The sequence below is a fragment of the Pyricularia oryzae genome, chromosome 1 (assembly GCF_000002495.2).
Source record: "Pyricularia oryzae 70-15 chromosome 1, whole genome shotgun sequence".
Taxonomy (NCBI): domain Eukaryota; kingdom Fungi; phylum Ascomycota; class Sordariomycetes; order Magnaporthales; family Pyriculariaceae; genus Pyricularia; species Pyricularia oryzae.
This window is the reverse complement of record NC_017844.1, coordinates 342,842-363,272: the sequence shown is the minus strand read 5'-3', so window position 1 is coordinate 363,272 and position 20,431 is coordinate 342,842. Positions and strand designations below refer to the sequence as shown.

Below are 20,431 nucleotides of genomic sequence, written 5' to 3'. Positions count from 1 at the left end.
AGCGATTATCGGGCGCTATGAGTCTCGAGTGGTAGAACTATTACCCGCCGAACCCACCATCTCTAACTCCGTTGTTTCTCTGAGCTTCAGTGACAAATCCAATACTGGTTCTCGACAAACAACCCACTTGTTCAAGCAAGCCGGCAGCAGAAAATGCCGCTGGAACGGCCTCGCAGTCAAGCATCCCAAAGTCGTTACTTGGAAGCATCCCCAGAGCCGCAACCCAAGCCGAAGCTGGACATAAATGCCACCTATCTGGGCGGAGCTGACAGGGATGAGGTTTGCCTGAGCAGGCTTGCCCTCATGCTTACGGTAGCCCCAGTCAAGACAGGGAGGCTGCAATCGTAGGCCCTCTCTGATCCGCCGGAGACATTGTGGGTGTGGCCAAGGGGGAAATAGCCTGGCCAGCTATTTCAAGATTTCCTTCAGCATAACAGATACATAAAGGCCGAAAATGACGGAACCGGCTGTGCTGAAAATTAATCAAAGAAATTGAGACAAACAGCGAATCACTGGAGCCGTTTCAGCGGACATTGTTTAGTAGATCATTTTGGAAACGTTGTATGCCTGTTGATGCTGCAAAGTGATCAGACACAGATAAATGAGTCTCCCTGCCACCTAAGCTGTATTAAGAAACCAGCAACTGCCCAGCAGGGCCAACCAGGTCGAACTCCTTTCCTTTACCAGCCGTTTACATGTTCAGCTTATCTGTTGTCCAATCAACTCGATTTGCTACCCTGTCGATACCTCCATAGAATCTACTGCCGTGCTACTTTCTTTTGAACCGTTTCCATTAAATCGAAACTGATAAATTGGTTGATTGGCGAGGAGTTTGGAGAGGTTGATTGTTGGGGACCTGGGAACCCAGGCGCCCGCACAGGAAAGACAGCATCGTTCGAGGAGGTAACTACTTTCCGGGCATTTGGCTGTCTCGTTTAAAACGTATATTGATGGAAATATTGAGATGCAAATGTATTTTTACCATTTAGGGACGAAGGGATATATGGAATATGGGACAGTTTCTACTTGGGAAGAATTATAAGAAACCTGTTCACCCAACAAAATTTTGCTTTCAGTCACCTAATATAATGTGCAGGTTTCCCTGGTTGTAGACATCAACTGGGCAGTTTAACCGGAATTTGGAAGGTTACTAACAACACTCCTGCGGGTCTCGCCATCAGGAAAAATACAAGCTTTGCATTATTGGCCAACCGGAAACGGCCTTCTAGCGTTCCACCTGCTCTGTTTCGAGCGGAAAAATCCGGCGTGATATCTCCTCCAAGTTCATATCCCGAATTTCATTTTGCCCAATATTTTTCCAAACCGAGATGTCACCTTCGATAATACTGCGTCGAAATCTTTCGCCGACTTTTGCAATGGTATCGGCGTTGGCAGGGGTTTTGATAAGTTTGCGCAATGATTGGATCTGATGGTCTGTTAACCGTTCAAAGTCTTGAAAGCCAGGCATCCTTTTCTCCCCAGCAACGGGTATAAACAGTAGGTATTCCAGGCCAAGTTTTAAAAAGGTACGGCGTCTTCCTAACCAGGTCCTGAACGCGGAATCGGTTGGTCTTTCGGTCAGCATGTCGAGAGACTTGTCAACTATTTCGCTTGGTAATCGCCGCAAAACTCTGTTCTTGTCGAATAAAGTGCCAAATGATTCATAGTACATCAGCTCAACTGCGTGGGTCTCCAATATCAAGGCCACCATTCTGCTAAACGGCGCATGCTTTGCCCAACGTGCGCTAAGGACTAAATACTGATCTGCCTTTTTTTCCATAGTCTTGTTGGGCAAAATGAGATCCGAGTTGTCAATACATGCCATGATGTGGCTCTTGGCCCGCTCTTCTGCATTTATGACCTCGTTTGCCATGTCCTCAAGAGGGGGTAGGTCTTTTTGTCGTTTCGCTGGGGGCTCGTTTGATGGTTCGTCTTGTGCCTCGTTGTGCTTCTTTCCTTTCAATCTAGGCCGTTCACTAGGTTTTCTCTTAGGCTCTGGTGCGTATTTCCTTTTTGGAACACCTTCGCGGAGATCCTGGGAAGTCGGCGCGGGGCACAAAGTTGCAACTGTCTTAGGCTTGCAGCGTAAGGTAGCAGTCCGCCCACAATTATTTTCGGGGAACACCAAGTCAGCGGTGATGGGGTCTGACGGCTGGCATTTCTTGTGACACGGCCTGTAGTCTTGCGGAAGAGTGTATTGCAGATCGGCATAATTGACCGCTTCAGCGACTGTCGCCGTCGCACCAAATCCCGAGTGGTAGGCGCGTGGGTAAACGACGACTATTTGCCCGGCTTCTTGCATAAAACCTATCGTCGGTATGTCTTTGTTCCGTAGATACTGAACACCGCCATGTACCGCCTCATGCCGCAGAAATTGGCTGTGATCTTGGTCGATGTTTAGAGCTTCTTGAAACGTTGCGGTTGCTTTGTCAAAGAACCCTGGGTGTGTGACAAACCATATTTTCTGTCCATAATGAAGATAATTGATCGCGCCCAGCTCAAAGTCTTCGTGATGCCATGCAAACGGAGCGAAAGGGGTCCCTCGGTAGCATGTCGGAGTATGGAGTCCCGGTATACCTGTTCGAGGTAGCTTGTTGCCTCGGATTGGCCAAATAGGACTTTCTGGAGGCAAATAAGCACAATCCCGTTCGTTGCTGGTCTCTGCTGGGATGTCCGTCTGATAAGCAACACCCTCCAAGCTTTTCTTTTGCTTGAATGATTCCGCAACGAGGTTTTCGTACGCCTTGGTGGCGGCGTCCAAACAGCCAACCTTCTGTGGATTGGCAGGTAAAAGAGGAAGGCTTGATTTTTCTTTTTTAGTGAAGAGCCGCCAAAAGCCGTCCAGCTTTTCCGGGACGTAGGTTGTGCACTGTGCTTGCTGAGGTCTTTGTTCGGGAAGTTCCGGTCGAGAGGCTGTGGGGATTTCGATAACGAATGCGCCCTGCTTTCGTGCTCCGAGTTTCTCGGCGACAGTGAAAAGCAAAGGGCTACCTTTCCTTCTTTCTTTCAGGTCCCGATATTGTTCAGGGTTTGGAAGAAGCAGCACAAATTCGCCACCCTGGCAAGGAACCTGCCGATATGCCACCCCGCATACGCTGGGATGGGAAGATGGTTCAGCTAGCGCGATGATTGCTGGTGGAGTCCGGCTTTGAAGTTTGTTTTGCGAGGTTTTTGACGTGCCAGACTCGTTTTCTTCACGGACCCATTCCTCCAGCAGTCGCTCGAGGTAAAATAATCGAATAGAGTATTGGTCGCCTTCTTGCGGAGTATGTTTGCCGAAATATGATCGTACCGCTGTTACGCATTGAAGTAAACAAGTATTGCCGGCATAGTTAAACTACGTCGAGTTAGAAATATGTTCACCATATTGTCGTCAGGACCTCTTACCTCTTTCTGAGAAACACTCAAATTTAGGTTCCAGGCTTGTTCGAGATCGGTTTTTAGCTTGTTTACCAGGGCGTTTTCCATTCCCCAGCAGGACAAGCTCCCCAATTTTCGGTCTTCTTGAACCCTTTTCTTTTGAAAATGTTGCACAGCCTTTTCTCCGGAGTCGACAATAGCGACAACGAAATGGTCAGGCTGTACGAGCGACAACTGGTTTCCAGCTGCGACATGGCAAAGGATAATGGTAATGTCGGCGTGCTTCCGGGATTTACCAGTGATGGATAAATTTTTTCCGTACTCAATAACGCGACAGGAATCCATGCGACATAGCTGGTAAAAGACACCAGCCCCAATAAATGTATCGGCGTTAAAGTACCTAACCTCAGCCTTGCGTTTAGGGAAGGATTGTGTACCCCAGTCAATCATCTGACCAAGCCTTACTTCACAGGACCCTTCAAATTGGGGGACTTTGAGGCCTGGGCGCCGCCTCGGCAACTGCAAAGATTCGACATCGATCGAATTTTTTGTGTAGGATTCGGGCAATTCGGCATCAAGGGTTGATATAGCGAGCTTGACCGCCGCGTGTGCATGCGCATTACCCTGGATGTCGTTGGATACGCTGCTGCAAGTTCTGCGGGAATTGTTTGGACTTCCATTTTGCTTTTCGTTGCTGACCGTCAACGACTTTGTTTTATATCCAGTAAGGTCGTTGTAAACATTGCCACTGGCCGACGTCGCTTTACTTGGTGCAGAGGGATGGAAATCTGGATCTGGTTAGCTTTTTTGTCAGGTGGCTTGCCAAACGTCAACATACCTTGTTTTTTGGCCTTTTCGAGTACTTGTCTGTATTTTGCGTTTTCGGCCTGCAATCTCTCGATCTTTTTGGCTTGCTCTATAACCTGCTGTGCTTGCCGTTGGTCGTTCTCGGCCCGACGCCCAATCTCTTCATCGTACTGCTTGAGCAGCTGTTGTCTGGTTTCCTCGATAAGCTTGGCATTATCCTCAGAATGCTCATACTTTGGAATCGTGGCTGCTCTATGCAGTCTTTCATACTTGGCTTTCCACTCGTTGGCTTGCTTTCGAAGATTCTCTTCGTTGGACCGGCTACCTTTGAGCTTCTTGATTTCAGCCTCCAGCCTTTCGATTTTCTTTTCTGATTCTAGCGTTTCCAGTTTTTCTGAAAGCCACGCAATTACTTCTTTGTTACTGCGAATAGATTCAGGCGCGTCATCAAGAAAGCTGTTAAGGTTTGCCATTTTGTCGGGCTGCTTCAATCTGGCAAATTGTTCAAGATCATCAACGACCGGTGCAGCATGGGGAAACTGGCAATAATCCTTACAGACTCTTGATTGTCATGGTTATGGCTGGCAAACAAAGCCGTTCAATTGCGCTGTTTTCCATTGCAGGGCGTCAAACGCACGGACTAAAGGTAATTGCCCCAGGGCGACTACCTTTTGTCCGTGCGCGCCAGTGCATTTTTGGCCAATCACCACGCGTTAACACGATAATACCAGTTGATCATTTGCTTTCCCGGGTCGCGACACGACGCGAATGCCAGGCCCGACCGATGCAGTCCAATGAACACAACCCCTTTCCACCCTCCACTGGTTTAGCACGTCGGGCTTTCCATTAGCGTCTGCTGCTTCCTCGGATTGGAAATGCGACGCTAGACGCTCGAAAACGGGTTCTCTATTATTGTGTTCGGAAAGATTCATCCAACGATATTAAATTATAATGGGACTGCAATATATGTTTTTATCACCTTTGGTTTATTCGCAGGAGTTTGTCGCAGGTTCAATTCCAACCAGGTGGTTAACATTAAAGCGCGAAAGGGGGCCCGGCATGCAGCGTCTGACATTTGTTTAAGCGGCACGAATAATTGGTCCATTTTCCCAAATATCCTCACATGCGGGGTTATTTATAGCTGGGTGCCCAGCCTTTCCTCCTTAATTTGGAAGGAGGGCATTTTATGTTTACAAAAGCTCTTCACACCTTTATTTTTTCGGCAGCCCGATTTGCGTTTTCCCTAGCTGCCCAAATATGAACGCCATTGCTTATCCGACAATCTTACTGCTCCTTATCATGCCGTCACATAGCGAATACACCATCGGATAAATCGTCGCAATTGAGACCGAGCTCGTTACCGCCTCACTGTTCCTGAATGAAGCACATGGGCCCCCCGAAAGCCAAAACGCGAACGACTCCAACGTGTACATGGCTTATACCAAATTGTCAATACCTTTGAATTAAAAAAAAACAAATAAAAAGAAAGGAAACCTGATTTATAAAACCCAAAACATACGCTTATTCCCTGACCTTTTTCGTAGTCGTCTTTCATTTCGATATCATTCTCACGACTGGCTTCCCCTTCCTAACTTTGGACACAACCATCGACAAATCCTGAAATAATAATTTATTGCTATTTTGAGCTCCATTCATTCCATCGGTTCCAATTATGATAGGTGCCCCGTCGTCGTAGTACAAAGCGGCGGTTTCCGGGTAATTGCCCGCCATGTGAAACAGCTTCCAGGGCTCTTCCGATTCTAGTTCTTCTAGATGATGTCTTTCCAACGTGATTATTATATTGGTCTCATTGATATGAACTTCGTGCGACTCGTTGTCATAGGAAAGCGGTCTCAGTGAGTTAAAGATTTGCTCCTTGGTATATTGGACCTCGACTCCCCAATCTTTTGTGGTAAGAACGAGGTATACCTGATTGCTACTTCCTTCGTAAAGTCTGAAAATGTCGTTACCTATGAGAACAGGGACAGGTGGCGAAATCGGTTCGTCGTAATTTATATTCATTACGGCGTTGAGCCAATCTTCATCTTTGAAAATCTGGCTCCAAGGGCCTTAAAAGTGCATGTATGGGATGCCTTAGTATAAAACGGAAAAACTTTGATGTTTTAAACAGCGAGTAAGAACAAAATTGCTTCAGAAGCTCGGATGGAAGTTTGTATGTTAGACTTTTTGGCACTCTGATCGGGTGTTGTGTGTTTTCGGGTTTCAACGGGAGCCGGGTTTGGGAATCGGCTGCGATGTAAAGGACGTTGAGGGGGACGATGCGGACTTGCTGAAGGTTGTAGGAGCCCGAGTTTGAACAATTGCAACTTGGTTTCTGTGACTCGTAGAAAGCGTCATAGTTTACGGATAACAATTTTCTGGTACCAGGATCAAGTAAGTTCTAGGGCCATGTGCCTGATGGTACTAGTACTAGATACGCTCATGTATCCCGCTCATACAAGGTCGCTGCCACGGTGGTACCAGTATTGTTAACCCGGCCTCGCGATCCGCGCTGAGAATACCAGTACCAAACAGTGCACCCAAATCCAGGATATACTGGTAATATGACTCCGCTGAGTACTAGTATCTATCCTAGGGCAAAGATCCAGGATACTGGTACCAGGGTTTAAATTGCCCCACCTGAGACTGGTACCTTCTCCAGACCCTGGCTACCACTACCACAACGGTACTGGTCAGCGCATCATCCTGCGAAACCAGTACCAAAACAGTACTGCTAGCCAGTTGGGCAGTCTTTTATTTTATACCAGTACCGTCACACGGAGTCGGTACTGGTAGCCATGGTAGGCAGGGGAGCCAGGGTACTGGTAGTCAGGAAGCTAGTTGCGCTGACAGGGCTGCCAGGAGGGGCAATTCATTGTTGTGGTACTAATTACATACATTGGGTTGTCCGGAATTTTATTAATCCCAAATCCAGCTAGTACCAGTAGATAGATCAGATGTCTGTCAGAGACACAAGACAGCATTCATGACCGAAAATATGCCTCCAGGACGTCAAAGTAATACTGAACGCCGGCGAATTAGAGACGACTGTCGCAAAAGACTGGCTGATCATATCTGTGAGTCTAATTTAACCTATCAACATGTGCGAGGCTAACAATTTCCAGATGACAGTCTCGGACTCCAAGTCAAACCTGCTGACGTTCGCCTTTTGCCGCGAGGATCCGATTTTTACAGATGGCGAGTTCTTCCAGGCAACGAGGAAATATGTTCCAAGATATTTTCTAAGAGTTTGAGTGATCATTCCGTCAACGCATTGCGGCTACTTCGTGAGGAGGTCGGGAAATCGTTTGAAGCGATTGGAACGTCAGAATCTCCAAATCTAAATTCTCAGGTAAGGAACCCGTGGGTATTTAAAAGAAGATGATAATAACATTATTTGCAGAAGCCGAGTTCGCTTATCAGCCAACTCCAAAATGAAAATGCACAACTTTCTGACCAACTGCGTGCTGTAGCGGGAGAACTAGCTACAGAACGTGACCACCGAAGTGATCTGGAAGAAGAAAATCAAAGTTTGAGGAGCACGCAGAGCTTGTTGGAGAAGAAGCTTCAGGACCAAATAGATATTGCAGAGAATTTTCGGAGCGTTTTAGCCAGATGTGCTACTGTATTACCTGTTCTCGAAAACATGAGGAAACAAATGGCGGAATCTTTAGGTGATATTTGTCCAAATTAATTGATCATTAGTGTTGTCCGTCGTGCCTGGTAATCAATCGCTGGCCAGAAGTAGCAAAGTGCATAAAGTTTCAGCGGCTTAGGCGCAACAGCAGCGAACATTTTTGTAGTGCGATTTTTAGTAAATTACAGTTATCATTCATCGAAAAACAACTTGCGCCCCTGATCTGAGCTGAAGATGCACGGCCTGCGACGACAATTACATGTGAGCGGAACGCTTGCCGCCCCAGTACCGCTATCGCAACCATACGCCAGCAATTGCTGCGGGATAAATTTACACAAAGGACCCATCCCACATTCACTCGCCATTAATGGAGAGCTTGGAAACAAAGCCGGACAACTCATCGCAATATCCTTCCCTATCCCTGTGATTAGTTTGGTTTCGTTTCAGACACGATTTTAGTGCAACTGCTTTGTCGCCTCTGGGCGTTATCTGAAAAACCCCATAATGTTTCTGGCGCCTACCCGCGATGCGATTGTTTTGCTCCTCTCGTAAGTCTGCCCACCGCAGCTGTTTGGTTCTGGTGGCTCGCGGCAAAACTACTGTGTTTGGAGAGGTTATTGGTCGGATGTATGCTGTGCGCAGGTGTTAGTGATCCGCTCCAAAAATCACGCTGCTGTTTTGACAGAACACTGACAGGATGCCCGTTCTTGCGGACCACTCAGTAGCGTTTGTTCGCGGTGGCTGTGTTTCTCGCCCCACCTGCGCGCCTCGAATCTTAAACGCTCCCATTCATGGATTCGCCTTCGCTGTGACGGGGAGCGAATACTAATCTGAACGTTCTTGTCAACGTAGATGACAGTACACCGCTGACGATGTGAGCTTTCAGTGAATCTAGGCAATATATGGTGCAAGGGGGATTCGTATGCATCGAACTGGCCGGTATAGTGCGTCAGGTCCCTACTAGCCCTTTCGTTGTTTGCGCTGCTTCTGGCATAAGACGCCATCTCTGATGGTAGTTTAGGTTGCTGAGCAATGAATGGATACATTGGGGCAGCACCAAATCATTTTTGTACTTTGCAAGATATTGCTGGCCTGCGGGCTCTGATTGATCCCAAAACCAGGGACTCCGGAGTTCTCACTCCAGTTTACTGGATACGCCTCGCAATTTTTGGGGGTTGGAATGTGTCCACCTGATACCCGGGTTTTCTCCAAGCTGTGTTCTCGCTAAGGCAGGTTCTTGTCATCAGCATCTGGAGGAAACCCTTCATTGTCACTATTACAAGATGGAGTTACTGCAAAATTAATATTATGCAAAACAACTAACTCTTGCATTGATCATTTCGGAGCTTGTCAAGGTCGAGAACCTCAATTGGGAGATACAAAGGCGACCCACAGGCTATAACAGCCTTCTCCATCGCTCCAAAATCAATCCAAGAAACGTGGCTTGTATAACAAAAGATTGGCCACACCCCCTTAAATTCGGGTTTCTGATGCAAGGTCTTGGGGTGCTTGTCCTAGGATTATTGGCCTCAGTCGCTGAAGTGGTGGATCTGAGAGGTGAGTGTGAATGCAAGTAGTATGCTGCTGACGGATTCGATATCCTGGTGGTGCGAACTGGAAATAGATGAAGTCGGTAAGCGCTTTGGAGTTGGAAAAAAAGTGGCATATTAGCATGGGCAGACTTTGTCTTGGATGGACACAGGCTGCTCGAAATTACGTATCTTCATTCCAGATCCGGCTAGGCCTTATTTTGTTTCCAAGTTCGTCAATCCCTAGCCAGGTCGCGCGTAGTTTTCTTGGCCGTTATTGGCGAAAATGTCGGAGCAAGTTGTCCGGGTCTCAAAATCCAGGATTCGGGATCAAAGATCCCACTGGTAATTCGGTCTGTTCCAAACGCCTGAGCAACATGAATCAGGGCTCATCCTAGCCTAATCAAAATAATATTGTCTCAGGAGCGGGGAAATCACCAACGGTGTGCCGAGGAAGTGGAGATAAACCGACAGTTTGGTATTACAACAAAGTGTTTGCATATATTGAAACTGAACCTAAGGCTGGTGCCAGCCCACCTGTAGATTTTCCTCTCCGATACAATTGGTCCAACCTCAGTTGTGCCCCATATACCGTGAAAAAGCATGCAACGGTAGGATTACACGGCGCTAAAAAAATTGCAGCTCCAACAGGTACAAAACATGTGATTGTGTTGGTTCACGGTTCAAACATGCGAACGGGTGCATCATGTGTAGAGTCACGTTATTCGCAGAGCACGCAGCAAAGATTGCAACAGATCAATGTTTCTCGTCATAGTTAACTACCATTTCCAACGCTCAAAAACGTGACTCCAGTTGAGCACTCGGATGATATCGAAAGCGTGCCGCAGCCATAAATAAGATAAACAGCCTGCTTATAAGATTCTCCTTTCGTTGTGGAAGTGCAGGAGCAAGTCATAGGCAAGTTGGTCCAGTTTTCTGACGAGGTTTTTGACTTCATCCAGTTCCAACAGCTCCTTGCGCCTGGCAAACATCTGAACAACAGCATTTCGCATATCCCGATCAGTCTCAACAGTAGAGCTGTATGCCTCAATAGCCGCATCGAGAAAATCTTTGATGTTCCAGACCTCTCCTGCAGATGATTTAAATTTGACAACGGCTAGAGCTTTGAGACCGGCGATGGCATAGTTGTCTGCAATAGCGTACACTTTGGTGTGTAGAAGGAGATCAGGGGCGCTTGCGTTCTGCTTACTCTCGGCGAGCTGGAAGCTAGGGTCATGTGCCGGTTTATAGTCGAGGAGGTAAAGATATTGTATCATCATATCAATCACAAGGGGTTCGTTGTCGTGCAGGGTTATTACGCCCTCAAAGCCCTCCTATATATATTTTAGCTAAACCTCTACTTGTGGGAAAAGGATGTTTCTTGCCTTGATATGACGGCTTTTTGCAGCTAAAAACTTGGACCGTGGGCAGACTATGGCACGGTGGACAGGGTAATTCCTGGTGGCAGAAGCTATAGTCATATCTGAGTAGTCTCCTGTGAGATATATTCTTTTATATTGTTAGCGAAAATCGATTTAGAATCCAACAAAGCCAATCATGACCTGCATTACCTCTCAAGAGATTCTAAAAGCTCTCTTTTTGGTCGCACGGTGGGTTCCATTATTGCTTGGGTTTGTGTAGGAACTGAGGCAGGTGCAGAGTGCGCTGCTCCTGCTGGCTCTGACGAACGAAGCTCTGGGAATGCAGCCTGGGCGAAGCTGGTAGATTCGAATACTCTGTCTTTTTGGAGCGACAGCAGTATGGAGCTCAGGCGCTTCGTGGAAAATCCCGCCACCGATAGGTGGTTCTTTTTGATAAGAGATTTTACAGACTTCTTTTTTTGGAGTCCTGCGTTTTCTGGGTTCGAAAAAACAGCTTGACAAGCTTGGTTGCGGTAAACTGCTATTTTTTCGGATCTGGAGGGCTGAGGTTCTGGTTCTTTTTTTGGTGTCATGTCTGCTCTATTGAAGAAAATTTGTCACTGCTTGCCTGGAAACGCATGGGGTCAAAGCTATACGATGGGTGGCAACTTCCATTAAATCCGGTACATATTACCTCGAGCGCCATTTTTAGGGCGTGGTGTTTTAGTTCGATAGGCTCAAGGGAAATGTGAAGTAACCGAAAGGATTAGAGTTTACATTAAATTGAAGCATTACAATAATCGGCGCATTTTGGCGACACGATTGGACTTGTGTTAATACACATTTGCGCAAAGCATGTGAATTTCACCCAAGTACCGACTCCCGGTTACCAAAATTTGGCTTTGGAATATAAAAATACAGAAGCCACACGATGGGAGCTAGCCAACTCCTGGCTTCTGTGAATAAAAATTACCTAGCCATTTGCAAGTCTTGTTTTTCCATTTTTAGGCCTTGTCTTGTAGATCGGTACCGGGTATGCAAGACGAGGAGGGCCCAAGCAAAACTGATATAGGAGATTTTGAAGCCAAAATAAGGACTAGGAGCCATCCTATATCTTGTGCTGCTAAGGATAAAAGATTGACAGTAGAAACTCTCGGGCCTGCTTAATAGATTTGTGATTAACTCCCAACAATTTGACTATTCTCAACTAAATATTCACAGACCCAACGGTTGGGGTGCTGATATATAGAAAGCATAATTTTGCATCCAAACCCAGCCCAGTCCGTTTAGATTAGCAGAAAGACAAGTTAGGTTAGAGATATAAATTTCAATCCAAAGTTAATCCCTTTTGATGCATAGCAAGAATACCTTGTGATATTCCTGACCAGAGGTATGTGGGAGATATCGTGAGACGCAATCCGCCGACGCCGATTGCGCCGAAAAACAGGATTTCAGCATCATACCAAGCTTGTGTGTTATCTATCTTATAATTTAATATTTTGGCTCAAGGCATTCAGCAAACTCTGCAGATTTAAACAACAATGCTGATCGGAAGGTTAGAGTATATTTAGCCACCTACGAGATTAGATACGATATCGGATTTTGTCAGTTGACGTTCGAAGCACAAATTTTCACATGGGAAGCGAATTGCTCCAAAGTTATGTTTCAATACGTATATAAGCAAATATTATGGACGGCCAATTATAATAGTAATGCCCGGGCCAATTGTCAACTTTGTTTATTCTTAATATTAATCCTAATATTTGTTCTTTGTTCTACCAGCTCCGAAATGGGAGACGCTCGGAAGGCCTACCCTTCTCAGGTGATTAATCTAGGGTCAACTCTGGAAGGTCTTCAGGGGAACCAGCAGCGCCTCCTGCTCGATACAGTTAGTTAGGTGCGAAAATGTGGTTTGGGCGGTATTCTCTCTCTCCCACAGATTGTCGTGTGTGGAGATCAGTCCGCTGGAAAGAGCTCCGTGCTGGAAGCTTTAACCGAGATTCCCTTCCCTAGAAGTGAGAATCTTTGCACAAGATTTGCTACCGAGATAAGCCTCCGCCGTGAGGCCCAAGAAAAGATCACCGTCAAGATTGTACCTTCCTGCATGCGTAGCAAGCAAGAGCAGGTTGCTATCAGGGCATTTTCCGAATCTATCACTAGCCTCGGCGATTTGCCGAGAATTATGGATGCTGCAATGAACATTATGGGCATTAGTTTATCAAGCAATACACCATCTATTAGCGCTTTTGCCTCGGACACGCTTAGTATCGAGATCGATGGCCCGAATCGTCCACAACTTACCCTGGTCGACATTCCGGGCCTTATTCAGGCTTCTACAAAGGGTGTTTCTGAAAAAGACGTCGCGACAGTCAAGGAAATTACAGACCGCTATATTTCCCAGCATCGTACCATTTGCCTTGCGGTTATCTCAGCTACCAACGACGCAGCAAATTAGGGAATTCTTCAACAAGTCCGCAAGTTCGACCCAAAAGGAAAGCGAACACTGGGTGTTATTACAAAGCCCGACAAGCTAAAGGCGGGTTCTGGCTCTAAAGCTAAATTCATTGAGCTTGCACGCAATTAAGATGTCTTCTTCGAGCTTGGATGGCATGTCGTCAAAAACCGAATGTTTAGCGAGCAAGATTTCTCGTTTGAGGAGCGGAATACTTCGGAGATGAACTTCTTCTGTGCCTCGAATTTTAGGAGTCTGCCCAAAGAAATGCTTGGCATAGACACCCTGCGTGTTCGGCTTAGCCATCTCCTCTTCAATCACGTTAAGAACGAGCTACCACGGCTGATGGGTGATTTGGACGTGGCTTTAGAATCATCCAAGCGTGATATGGAGCCTTTCGGAAGCTCCAGATCCACGGTTGCGGAGTGTCGACAATACCTAGCGCAATTAAGCATGGATTGTCATGAGGTCTGTAAGGCTGCTTCCAAAGGTCACTACGAACACGAGTATTTCAAGACCAAAGATGGCGGAGAATTTATTTTTAGCAAAAAGAGCACCATTGCTCGGCTTCGCGCAACCGTCCAACACTGGAACAACAAATTTTCAGAAGATATCCGGACTAAAGGGCACAAATACCAGATTTCTAGAGTCGCTCCTGGGGAATTGGATCCCATCGCCATTACCGAGGAGGGTTCTGGAAAATCCAATAGTGGCCCAAAGAAAATTTCAAAAGCCGAAGCTTACAGCTGGGTTAAGGGAGTAGTGTTACGCTCACGGGGAACGGAGTTGTTTGGCAGCTTTAATCCTCACGTTATCGCAAAGCTTTTCTGGGAACAATCGCAGCCATGGGGTGAATTGGCGAATGCTTACGCCGATCTGATCTGTGATATTTGTGAGAATTTTCTCTCAAATCTTCTCGAGAAACAAGGCGCGAAGGATATTACGCCTCGCATTTGGTTAGTTCCGCATTACCAAATATCTCTGATTGTCTTGTTACTGATAGCGGAGGAAAAGGTCATCCATTATCAAAAGTCGACTCCAGCAGCGCAAAGCGGCAGCCCACGAGGAACTGAGGAAGCTCCTTGAGGACCTCAAGGGGTTTCCTATTAATTACAATCACTATTACACTGACAATCTCCACAAAAGTCGCCAAGAGAAGCTCAAATCCCACTTCAAAGTCGGCAAGCCTGGTTATTTAGAGCACCATGCAAGTATGAATTGCAGTCGAAGATTACATTATGAAAAGTTTGATGTAGATACGGTAGTTGGGATGGTATCCACAATTTGCACCAAAGCCAATGCCGACATGGAAGAGTTTAGCTGCGAAGAGGCAATAGAATGTTTGTTGGCCATTTACAAGGTAAACACTTTCCAGATCATCGAACACGTCACAGAAGTTATTCTAATTTAATTTCTTTACAAACAGGTCCAACAGAAGGTTTTTGTTGCGAATGTTACCACACAGGTGATCGAACGCCAAATTCTTCGCGGCCTCGACCATGTTTTCTCTCCCCCAGTTGTTGCGGGAATGAGTGATGCCGAGGTCATGTCCATTGCTATCGAGGGCTCTACAGTACAAAATCAGCGAAAATTTCTATTGGACCGTATTTCCAAGCTTGAGGAGGGCCGCGGCATTTTTCGAGCTACAGTGGGAACACTTATAGTCCCGTAGGCAGTTGGAAGGATTCTATTAAACGTTATCGGCCTTTAAAAGGGTAATCAAGGACGTGGAGGCCCAGATTTTGTGGCTAATTTCATCTCAGTCTCTGGCTACCTAATCCTTGCTTATTTTGGGTGTCACTTCTGCCAAGCTGGTACGACTCCTAGCGCCCAGATATCCCAGGTCGCTCACACGAGTATATGCCGAGAAACTCGAGTGGGAGATACCTAGGCGTCCCACAGTCCAGCGCATTCTCCAAAGTATTTGAACGATTTATACGGCTTCCCAGTTGCTTTTTCTTTTGTTTGTACTGAGGCGCATTTCAACCATACACTTCCACTGGAAATGGAGTTTCTGATGCAATGTTTTGGAGCTTTTGTCCTGAGATTATCGGTCCCAGTCGCTGCAGAGGCCGGCTAGAAAAAAGTACCTTGAACAAAACTGCAATATTTTTGCGTATTTCCTGCAGACGGAGGCAGAAAGATGTCCAGGATCCAGCGTCGATGCACGTATCCTTTAATCTCAACTGCTTTAGTAATTGATGATGTATGATGAAATTCAAAAGGTTATCTTCTGAAATGCAAAAGCTTGTTAGCTTCAGCCACTTCAGCGCACCCCAACGCAAATGTGACATCCGTATGCTTTTAATCCAGTGGTGAGATGACTGGATAGAGAGGCGCTCGAGATTTGGAAAATGTGTTAGAAATTGCAGGGCGAATTTGTCTGGTAGTTGAAGGGCATTGATGGAAAGGTGTGTAATGCAGGTGAGATCTTTTTCGATTTGGGTGTGACGAGTATCCAGGACGCCCGTGATTATGAGTTTCCTGGCTTTAGACGAGTCTTCTATTGCGCGGAGAACTGTTGTAAAGCTGTTTCCAACGGTGTACAACGGAAAAAGGGCTTTCGCATGCGTTTGCGGATACCTCTTGATATATTCGTGCGACAGTTCGATGCATTGCAATGACGGTAAGTAAAAAAGAAGGTTCCGCAAATATAATTCCGGGTTCAAACAGCGACCTTTCCATACTCCATTATATAGAACAAGCTCTTTTGTTTGACTGAGCGACCCGTATGGGGATTGCGCAATGTTTTGAATCGATTTGGGGCAAAAGTTGCTGACAAAGATTTTTTGGGTCAAATATGGAAACCCCACGTAAGCGAGCCGACTGTGGACGAACCGACAATTTTTGATATCTCGAACGGGCAGAAACACCAAAATTGCACTCAAAAGCTCAGGTGGTAGAAAAATAAACATCATTAAGTCGGGCTTGGTTTGGAGATTTAGGTATGGGCAATGAAGATTAAGTCTATATGTTTATAATTGAACGCGTTTCCCGAAACCGCTAACCCGGTTCTGGCACTTTAAACATTGTGTTACTTGTTTTCAGGAACCAGGTTTTAGAATTAGCTGCAGCTACCTGGGACTTCAAAGTCAGCCCCATAAATGATTTGCCCAGTTTCCTTGTGGAGCCGTTGGTTGCATTTTTTTGTCTAGCTTCAATCGCAGTAGCGGAATCGAACGCAATGAATTCATTCTCGTTCTCAATGATCCTCAACCTCCCCAGCTCGCCAGCATGTATCAGGGATGACGAGGTTTCGTTCTTCACTGCAGAAATTTTTACCTTTTCAGCTCCGCTATTGTTACCGCCACATAACTGGCCTCACAAAAAAGTACAGATGCATTTGTTCAAGCGCTCGATTCGGATTTAGAGTGGTTGGCTCACTAGCTAGCGTGAACATAAATAAATGCACCCAATACAATTTGGACCAAATCTATCTTCCGCCTTCGGTGCAGACATTTAATCTCTAGAATGTCGGAAAGGCCTGGGTAAGTCTACTTGACAAAATCTAAATTTGGCTGCACAAAAATAGCAAAAATCCGCTGTTGGCTCTAGTTCCCAATCTGCAAAGTATTTCGAAGTAGCTGCAAGTGTCCCCTTGCTGTTTGGTTGCAGATCCACTACAACAGTGTGAGTGGGTCAGCAAACTACTTAACTCGACTTGTAGTGGACCGTTTTTTTATTAACCTAGTCTGTAGCAGTTACAAGCATTGATCGAGGTAGTTTCCGCGGCGCAAGCGGTCGGTAAAATGCTACCCCGAAGCCCCTCTACTCTTCCGCCAATAGCCCAACGCGCTCCGCCAGGACTCCGGCCTGTAACCAAGGCCATTCACGCTGCGCGGCAAATTGTCTCGGCGACCTTACTATGTAGGATAGTTAATGGCAATACTTCAACTCTTGGAAAAGGGCAACCAAACAGACATTGCAGGTGCAAAGTCACAGCCATGGTTCTGTTACGCATACGCACTAGTTAGTCCTCGCTGTGCGATTAAATCACGATATTCTGCCTGCATCACAGCTTCACCAGCCTCTCATCTTAAGGAATTATGAGTATTGTTGAACACAATGTCAACGTTTACGTGGATAATTGCTGTTGCTAAAAATAACACTGTGTACGCTGCAGCTACTACGCAAAGTGGATTCGCCAGCGTGGTTGCGCCTTCATCCTTCAAAGATAACGATTAACTTCTATATTTACCTCTTCGCTCGTCGCATGTTCCACGCCATTGAGTTGATCCATTTTTGCGCCCTGAAAAGAGGCTTATTGACCTCAAGTTGGATTTTTCAGCCAATTTTACTGTTAAACGGCTATTGGAAAGCGTGTTTTCTTATTTCGTTACTGTACAGGCATATCTTATCCCTCCAAAACAGTGGCCCACCAAGATTTTGAATCAACCTGGAACTCCCGACCAACTACTGTACTAGGTTCTGCTTGACCATTTCTTGGCTCATACTTGGTAAGGTTGGCATACTGTTCGCGCACCTTGGAATAACCTTGTTTCTGGTCAATAGTCGAAGAAGTCTTTCGCATGCATCCAACCAATACAATAATCTTTGTCGAGGTATACAACGGGAAACCACCGATCATATGCTAGGATACCTCCGTTTTCATAACCAGGTGCCCATCCCACGATCTTCTCGTTATCAACATCGAAGCAGTCGCTTTTGGGCAGGTCTTTCATGTCAACCCTCGCATCGTCCCAAGAGAGAATGACCACAGGCCAGTAGATTCCAGGCCTCCAGCGACCATGATACAAGCCCCCAGGGAGAAGTTTGGTAGACTGTTTCTTCTTTTTCTGGCGCTTCGCCCCTGGAACCTTTTCGCGTTGGGCTGCATATGTCTTTCGACGAGTACGGACCTTACGGTCAACACAGGCGGTCCCGTAGTCTGCGATGGGCCTGCCGCAATATTTCGCTTTTGCTTCCTTACTCGCACAATTGGCTGTTGAAGTTGGCGGACGTCTTGCAATGCCGTTCAAGCAGGATGGGTCGGGAAACTTTGATTTTGGCTGCGCCTGGAACGGGATGCGGTCATTGACTAGAGAGTACCAGTTAGCAAGACAATGACACAGGTGCAAAATCGCTCGCATTGTCATAATCTCTTCTGCTTTCGAAATGCCCTGACTTACGATTGTCATTATTATCACCTTTTTCTGCCATTGTATAGCTGCCGATACACCGGAAAGGACGAGTTCGTAGTGAAAGCTGATCGTTCATTCGTCTAAAAAGTCTTCCAGCTGATTTGCATCGCTCAAATCTACGGAAACAAGTCTTTTAAATTTCGGGGGCAGGAGATTTGTTTAAATCAAGCCTTGCGCACCGGGCGTTGGGAGGTTGGATGTGACCAACACAATCGCTATCACATATATTGTGGATATTGCGATGTTGGTTAATCCAAACCACAGGTTGTGTGCGCCGGTGTTTTGGTAACAATTCACACCCGACAACCTAGTTACCAATAATGGTTTCTGCCATCCTCAGTGGATACGTCATTAGCCGCTCAATATCACACCATGTCGAAAATCCCGCAAACGTCTTGAACTGGATTAGTTATGAACGCGACTAGGGGCAAGGTGGGCTGCGGGGGCTGACGGAGCATTCAATCTCGGCCCTGGCATAACCACGAGCAAGGTGCTCGAATACCATACCTCTACCATACCTCTAGTTTCACTCTGTTAGTGAAGAGCTGTGCCGAACTGTTTCTTTCGATACTTCTAGTCTATCCCCTCATACATTCCTAGAAGCTGTAATTCGACATATGACCTTATGCTCACTAAAATGAGCGACCTGACAGTTCCGCCCGCAATAACTGATGGCTCTACACCTCGCGCACAACATCAACGGCACTGAAGCCTTTCCGCAATTCGCGCATTGCGCCTGTGCCGGCAAAGAACCCTTCCCATTCTCACTTCTGCTCTCTACTGCCGCTAACAGGTCCTCTGCTCTCTTTCTCGCCAATCTCAACACCCGCTGTTCGCCCGAGCTAACGTGCGCCGCAGCCCATGCATTCCCCCCCGATGCATAGACACCCTCCGCGAGTTGTTCTTCTAGCTTTTCCAGTTGCGTTCCGAAATTTTTTAGAAGACCACTAAGCGATTCCACCAAAAACCGCAAGACTTCCACTTCGTTGGAATCGCTGATTTTCTCCGCAGCATCGATTCGCTGACACGCCATGCCAGCGAGTTCTGATGCATCCGATCGCTGAATACGGAGGTATCGAAGGACATCGTTTGGTAGCGGATCGGTGAGAGTGAGGGAAATAGTAGAGGTTGGATCGAGTCGAGCCGATGCCCAGAGCTTGAGCTTTCGCGCAAAAAAGGCGCTTCAGGGTGCGTTGCAAGAACGAGATCATAGTTGTCGTTAGAATTACCGGGCACGACAAAGCCATAGAGACGTAATAGGCGACTATTCGAAACAGGTCCATAGTAGATAAAAACCTGGAAGAGTATTCCCCGTATGAGCGCACAACTTGGTACCAGCACAGAGTCAAGACGAACATACCTGATCCCCGGCTTCGTAGTCTTTCCCCGCAAGAACAGAGAGGGTTTTAGATGAGGAATCGTAGGCGTGACACTGTTTAACATTGTCCGAGTGATTCAGCATGTCTGCGAATGGCGCCAAAAGTCGAATCGAATTTCCACCCGGCAGTACAAAATCCATTGCACGACTCCACACGGTGCAGAGGGCCCATTTGTACTAAAATAAAGAAGCTTTAGTGGTCAATTCGCGATATCCATTGCACGTGTGACACCTACATCTTCAATAGTAAATTGTTCGAGTGGAAAAAGATCCCGATGCTGTACAAGCAATCGCATGACTAATGCCCTGTAATCATCCTCGATCCGTTGCTCCAGTTGCTTCGTGACGGTGTACAGCGAAGTGCCCGCGCAAACCTCCAACTCCTCCTCCGCAAAGAAGATGCTGGAAGAGTAACTTGAAGGCAACGCCGCCACATGGCTTCGCAAGCCGTCGTATCCCGACTCACGCGATCGGACGAAAAGGATGTACGTAGCCAATATGTCTTCTACAGACAATGGCGGCCGCACAGAGCGAAGGGCTGGCCCCAGAAGGGAATCGGCATGAGCCTGTTCGACTGTCCAGAGGCTGCCGCATGGAATGGTGAGGATCTTTTCCCCTTCCTTGAAATGCCTCAGTGTTCTGACACCCCGCCCGGTGATTGGGAAATCGGCAAGCTCCAAGTTGTCCAAGCCTACCGCTCCAGTTTCTTTCAGCCAGTTCTCCATGGAAGCAGATCAGACAGGTACAGTGAAGAAGTTATATTTTC

The 20,431-nt window shown here is 46.7% G+C and overlaps 8 protein-coding genes across 8 annotated transcripts; 3 read left to right on the top strand and 5 right to left on the bottom strand.

Moving 5' to 3' along the window:
* Window positions 1-952: 952 nt before the first annotated feature.
* Window positions 953-4,804, bottom strand: MGG_02045 (uncharacterized protein). The gene is made up of 3 exons (XM_003708750.1): window positions 4,199-4,804; window positions 3,388-4,148; window positions 953-3,337 (listed from the first exon to the last, which is right to left on the bottom strand). The coding sequence occupies exons 1-3, from the start codon at window positions 4,638-4,640 to the stop codon at window positions 1,226-1,228; spliced, it is 3,315 nt and encodes a 1,104-aa protein (XP_003708798.1). The 5' UTR covers window positions 4,641-4,804; the 3' UTR covers window positions 953-1,225.
* A 914-nt stretch (window positions 4,805-5,718) lies between these two features.
* On the bottom strand, window positions 5,719-6,189 carry MGG_16013 (uncharacterized protein; the record flags this gene model as incomplete). The annotated part of the gene is made up of 1 exon (XM_003708749.1): window positions 5,719-6,189. One exon carries the CDS (start codon window positions 6,187-6,189, stop codon window positions 5,719-5,721), a length of 471 nt encoding a protein of 156 aa, XP_003708797.1.
* A 932-nt stretch (window positions 6,190-7,121) lies between these two features.
* On the top strand, window positions 7,122-7,906 carry MGG_16012 (uncharacterized protein). Its single transcript, XM_003708748.1, has 3 exons — window positions 7,122-7,244; window positions 7,293-7,519; window positions 7,571-7,906. Exons 1-3 carry the CDS (start codon window positions 7,154-7,156, stop codon window positions 7,859-7,861), a joined length of 609 nt encoding a protein of 202 aa, XP_003708796.1. The 5' UTR covers window positions 7,122-7,153; the 3' UTR covers window positions 7,862-7,906.
* Window positions 7,907-8,308: 402 nt separating this feature from the next.
* Window positions 8,309-8,633, top strand: MGG_16011 (uncharacterized protein; the record flags this gene model as incomplete). The annotated part of the gene is made up of 2 exons (XM_003708747.1): window positions 8,309-8,352; window positions 8,501-8,633. The coding sequence occupies 2 exons, from the start codon at window positions 8,309-8,311 to the stop codon at window positions 8,631-8,633; spliced, it is 177 nt and encodes a 58-aa protein (XP_003708795.1).
* Window positions 8,634-10,082: 1,449 nt separating this feature from the next.
* MGG_02043 (uncharacterized protein) lies at window positions 10,083-11,308 on the bottom strand. The gene is made up of 3 exons (XM_003708746.1): window positions 10,905-11,308; window positions 10,767-10,842; window positions 10,083-10,667 (listed from the first exon to the last, which is right to left on the bottom strand). The coding sequence occupies exons 1-3, from the start codon at window positions 11,285-11,287 to the stop codon at window positions 10,206-10,208; spliced, it is 921 nt and encodes a 306-aa protein (XP_003708794.1). The 5' UTR covers window positions 11,288-11,308; the 3' UTR covers window positions 10,083-10,205.
* A 927-nt stretch (window positions 11,309-12,235) lies between these two features.
* MGG_02042 (interferon-induced GTP-binding protein Mx2) lies at window positions 12,236-15,465 on the top strand (the record flags this gene model as incomplete). Its single annotated transcript, XM_003708745.1, has 7 exons — window positions 12,236-12,249; window positions 12,477-12,582; window positions 12,634-13,099; window positions 13,280-14,102; window positions 14,161-14,506; window positions 14,582-14,814; window positions 15,372-15,465. The coding sequence occupies 7 exons, from the start codon at window positions 12,236-12,238 to the stop codon at window positions 15,463-15,465; spliced, it is 2,082 nt and encodes a 693-aa protein (XP_003708793.1).
* A 1,826-nt stretch (window positions 15,466-17,291) lies between these two features.
* MGG_02041 (uncharacterized protein) lies at window positions 17,292-18,476 on the bottom strand. Its single transcript, XM_003708744.1, has 2 exons — window positions 18,276-18,476; window positions 17,292-18,184 (listed from the first exon to the last, which is right to left on the bottom strand). Exons 1-2 carry the CDS (start codon window positions 18,361-18,363, stop codon window positions 17,652-17,654), a joined length of 621 nt encoding a protein of 206 aa, XP_003708792.1. The 5' UTR covers window positions 18,364-18,476; the 3' UTR covers window positions 17,292-17,651.
* A 397-nt stretch (window positions 18,477-18,873) lies between these two features.
* Window positions 18,874-20,390, bottom strand: MGG_14610 (uncharacterized protein; the record flags this gene model as incomplete). Its single annotated transcript, XM_003708743.1, has 3 exons — window positions 18,874-19,449; window positions 19,648-19,842; window positions 19,902-20,390. The coding sequence occupies 3 exons, from the start codon at window positions 20,388-20,390 to the stop codon at window positions 18,874-18,876; spliced, it is 1,260 nt and encodes a 419-aa protein (XP_003708791.1).
* Between the last annotated feature and the right edge of the window lie 41 nt (window positions 20,391-20,431).

Excerpts from the sequence above, each read along its gene's own strand:
- MGG_02045 (XM_003708750.1), bottom strand. The coding sequence starts at position 4,640 with ATGGCAAACCTTAACAGCTTTCTTGATGACGCGCCTGAATCTATTCGC. Across the intron at positions 4,149-4,198 it reads CGAAAAGGCCAAAAAACAAG|ATTTCCATCCCTCTGCACCA; the intron begins GTATGTTGACGT and ends AACCAGATCCAG. Across the intron at positions 3,338-3,387 it reads TGAGTGTTTCTCAGAAAGAG|TTTAACTATGCCGGCAATAC; the intron begins GTAAGAGGTCCT and ends AACTCGACGTAG.
- MGG_16012 (XM_003708748.1), top strand. The coding sequence starts at position 7,154 with ATGACCGAAAATATGCCTCCAGGACGTCAAAGTAATACTGAACGCCGG. Across the intron at positions 7,245-7,292 it reads AAGACTGGCTGATCATATCT|ATGACAGTCTCGGACTCCAA; the intron begins GTGAGTCTAATT and ends AACAATTTCCAG. Across the intron at positions 7,520-7,570 it reads CTCCAAATCTAAATTCTCAG|AAGCCGAGTTCGCTTATCAG; the intron begins GTAAGGAACCCG and ends CATTATTTGCAG.
- MGG_02043 (XM_003708746.1), bottom strand. The coding sequence starts at position 11,287 with ATGACACCAAAAAAAGAACCAGAACCTCAGCCCTCCAGATCCGAAAAA. Across the intron at positions 10,843-10,904 it reads CTTTTAGAATCTCTTGAGAG|AATATATCTCACAGGAGACT; the intron begins GTAATGCAGGTC and ends ACAATATAAAAG. Across the intron at positions 10,668-10,766 it reads ACCCTGTCCACCGTGCCATA|GAGGGCTTTGAGGGCGTAAT; the intron begins GTCTGCCCACGG and ends AAATATATATAG.
- MGG_02041 (XM_003708744.1), bottom strand. The coding sequence starts at position 18,363 with ATGAACGATCAGCTTTCACTACGAACTCGTCCTTTCCGGTGTATCGGC. Across the intron at positions 18,185-18,275 it reads AGGTGATAATAATGACAATC|TCAATGACCGCATCCCGTTC; the intron begins GTAAGTCAGGGC and ends GGTACTCTCTAG.